General features: G+C 52.4%; 1 protein-coding gene across 1 annotated transcript in view; it reads left to right on the top strand.

Moving 5' to 3' along the window:
• Nucleotides 1-1,715, top strand: part of TRAPPC4 (trafficking protein particle complex 4) — a 2,228-nt gene extending 513 nt beyond the window's left edge. The window contains exons 3-5 of the mRNA XM_019510862.1: nt 63-166; nt 493-619; nt 1,245-1,715. Of these exons, the coding sequence (XP_019366407.1) occupies nt 63-166; nt 493-619; nt 1,245-1,323 (310 nt within the window). The 3' untranslated portion in view covers nt 1,324-1,715. The remainder of the gene's footprint in view (nt 1-62; nt 167-492; nt 620-1,244) is intronic.
• The last annotated feature ends 260 nt before the right edge of the window (nt 1,716-1,975 follow it).

Below are 1,975 nucleotides of genomic sequence, written 5' to 3'. Positions count from 1 at the left end.
GCCGCGCCGGGCCGGGCCGGGCCGTGGGGGCCGGCGCTCACCCTGCTCCCTCCCCCCCGCAGCCTCTTCGCCATCGGGTCGCAGCTGTCCCCGGAGCCAGGCAGCTCTGGCATCGAAATGTTGGAGACGGACACGTTCAAGCTGCACTGCTTCCAGACTCTCACAGGTAGGCAGGGGGGCTGCCGCGTTCCCCCTGCGCGCCCACCCATACGGCGGGGCTGGAGGGGCCTCCCTTGAAGGCAAGATGTTTGGACCCTGCAGAGGGCAAAGCCAGCCCCAGCTGCTCTTCGCCAGGCAGGGCCGTGTGGCCAACCTTGCCCGGGCATAGAGCACCCGGCGCCGCCTCACGCCACTTATTTGTTTCTTCATGTAAGTCACGCAACGCGGCTTGTCCACACCAGTCCTCCGGCACTTCCTCCAAAAGAGGCTTTTTAATCGCGTCGTAAAATGTGTCTCCTTGCAGTCTTAATGGTTGTTTTGTCGTGGCTCCAGGGATCAAGTTTGTGGTTCTTGCTGATCCCCGGCAGGCCGGGATAGACTCCCTGCTGCGCAAGATCTATGAGATTTATTCGGACTTTGCTCTGAAAAACCCCTTCTACTCACTGGAGATGCCGATCAGGTAGGAAGAAGGTGAAACATGCGTCCTAAAGGAGGTTGCATTTGCTCAGCTCTTCCTTTTGAGAGCATGACACAAACACCAAGGCCAGGACACAGAAAAGCTAGGACTAACTTTACCTGGGTGGGGAGGAGGGAACCCCTGAGATCTCTTTGAAGAGTAGTCAGGGTCAGTACTGAAGAGATGCTTCCCCTGTCCTATGACTGGTGCAAGGAGTTGATAATACAAGCATGGTGCTTGTTCCTCAGGCCAGGAGGAGTTGTGTGCAGCCAGGCACAAGCCTAACACAAGTTAGTGCAGTGCATGTCCCATAAGCATCCGGTTCAGTGCTGCCAACTTCTTAATAAGGCGGCTTCCCCCTTGTTCTCCTAGGTTGCTTGCCTGGGGGAGGTTAGGACCTTCTTGCAGTGCTGCTGTATTAGTGATGGGGGCTTCTCTGCATGTAAAGCCCCCTCCAAGGGGGCAGTCAGACCTTGACCATCTGAGCCACACTCACCTCAGAGTTAATTGCAGGGTGTAGAAAATAAGCCTGTGTTCTTGCGCGTAGCTGCTGTTTTGATAGGGGTGTGTGTGTTTCTAGGTTGTAAATGGTGGTGTGAGCCTATTCTGATTCCTGTGAACATTTTAGGTGCGAACTGTTTGATCAAAACTTGAAACTTGCCTTGGAGGTAGCAGAAAAAGCTGGACCATTTGGACCTGGACCATAGGCTATTTCCTTTGTCAGTCACCAGCCGCACCCCCCTTCGCTGAATCACCGTGGGTTTACCTTCACCAGAAAACCTTTCCTGACTCTTGCACCTGGCTGCAACAGCAAGGAAACAGATCTAGAGCGTTCGCGTAATGCTGTGTCATTTTTAGGGATGCTACTTAGTTCCATGTGTGTGGGATTAACCTGGCTTTAAAGCACGGTCCGTTGTTATCAGATGCGTCTATTCTGTGATCACAGTCCTGACATCACTGTAGGGATAATGGAAGATGACACACAACTTGACAACACTACCCCAGCTGAATGCTTCCTGTTACCCCAAATGTGTACATACTGGTCTTTCTGTACAGTTCTAATTTAATAATAAACTTTCCGTACCCAGATGTGAATGGATGCTGAGTTCTTGGTCTAGATCTTCTCTTCAGCACGTGTACTAGTATCTGCCATTGCGGTAGGGGGAGAGAGGGCTTCCTCTGTTCCTTTGAAGGGAACACATACAACAGTACTGTGCTTCTGCACCATCGTTAGGAAAGGGGGTCTTCCTCACCATTTGCTAAGTGACAGGTAGGGAAAGTTGACAAGAAGGGGTTCTTGATATAAATGGTTGCCCAAGTGCTCCTCTTGGGAGCACTTCCTGAATAGGAAGAGGCACC

Source organism: Gavialis gangeticus, unplaced genomic scaffold, assembly GCF_001723915.1.
Source record: "Gavialis gangeticus isolate Ggan-Ray unplaced genomic scaffold, GavGan_comp1, whole genome shotgun sequence".
Taxonomy (NCBI): Eukaryota; Metazoa; Chordata; order Crocodylia; family Gavialidae; genus Gavialis; species Gavialis gangeticus.
The sequence above is the reverse complement of the archived record's forward strand: the minus strand, read 5'-3'. Positions and strand labels throughout refer to the sequence as shown.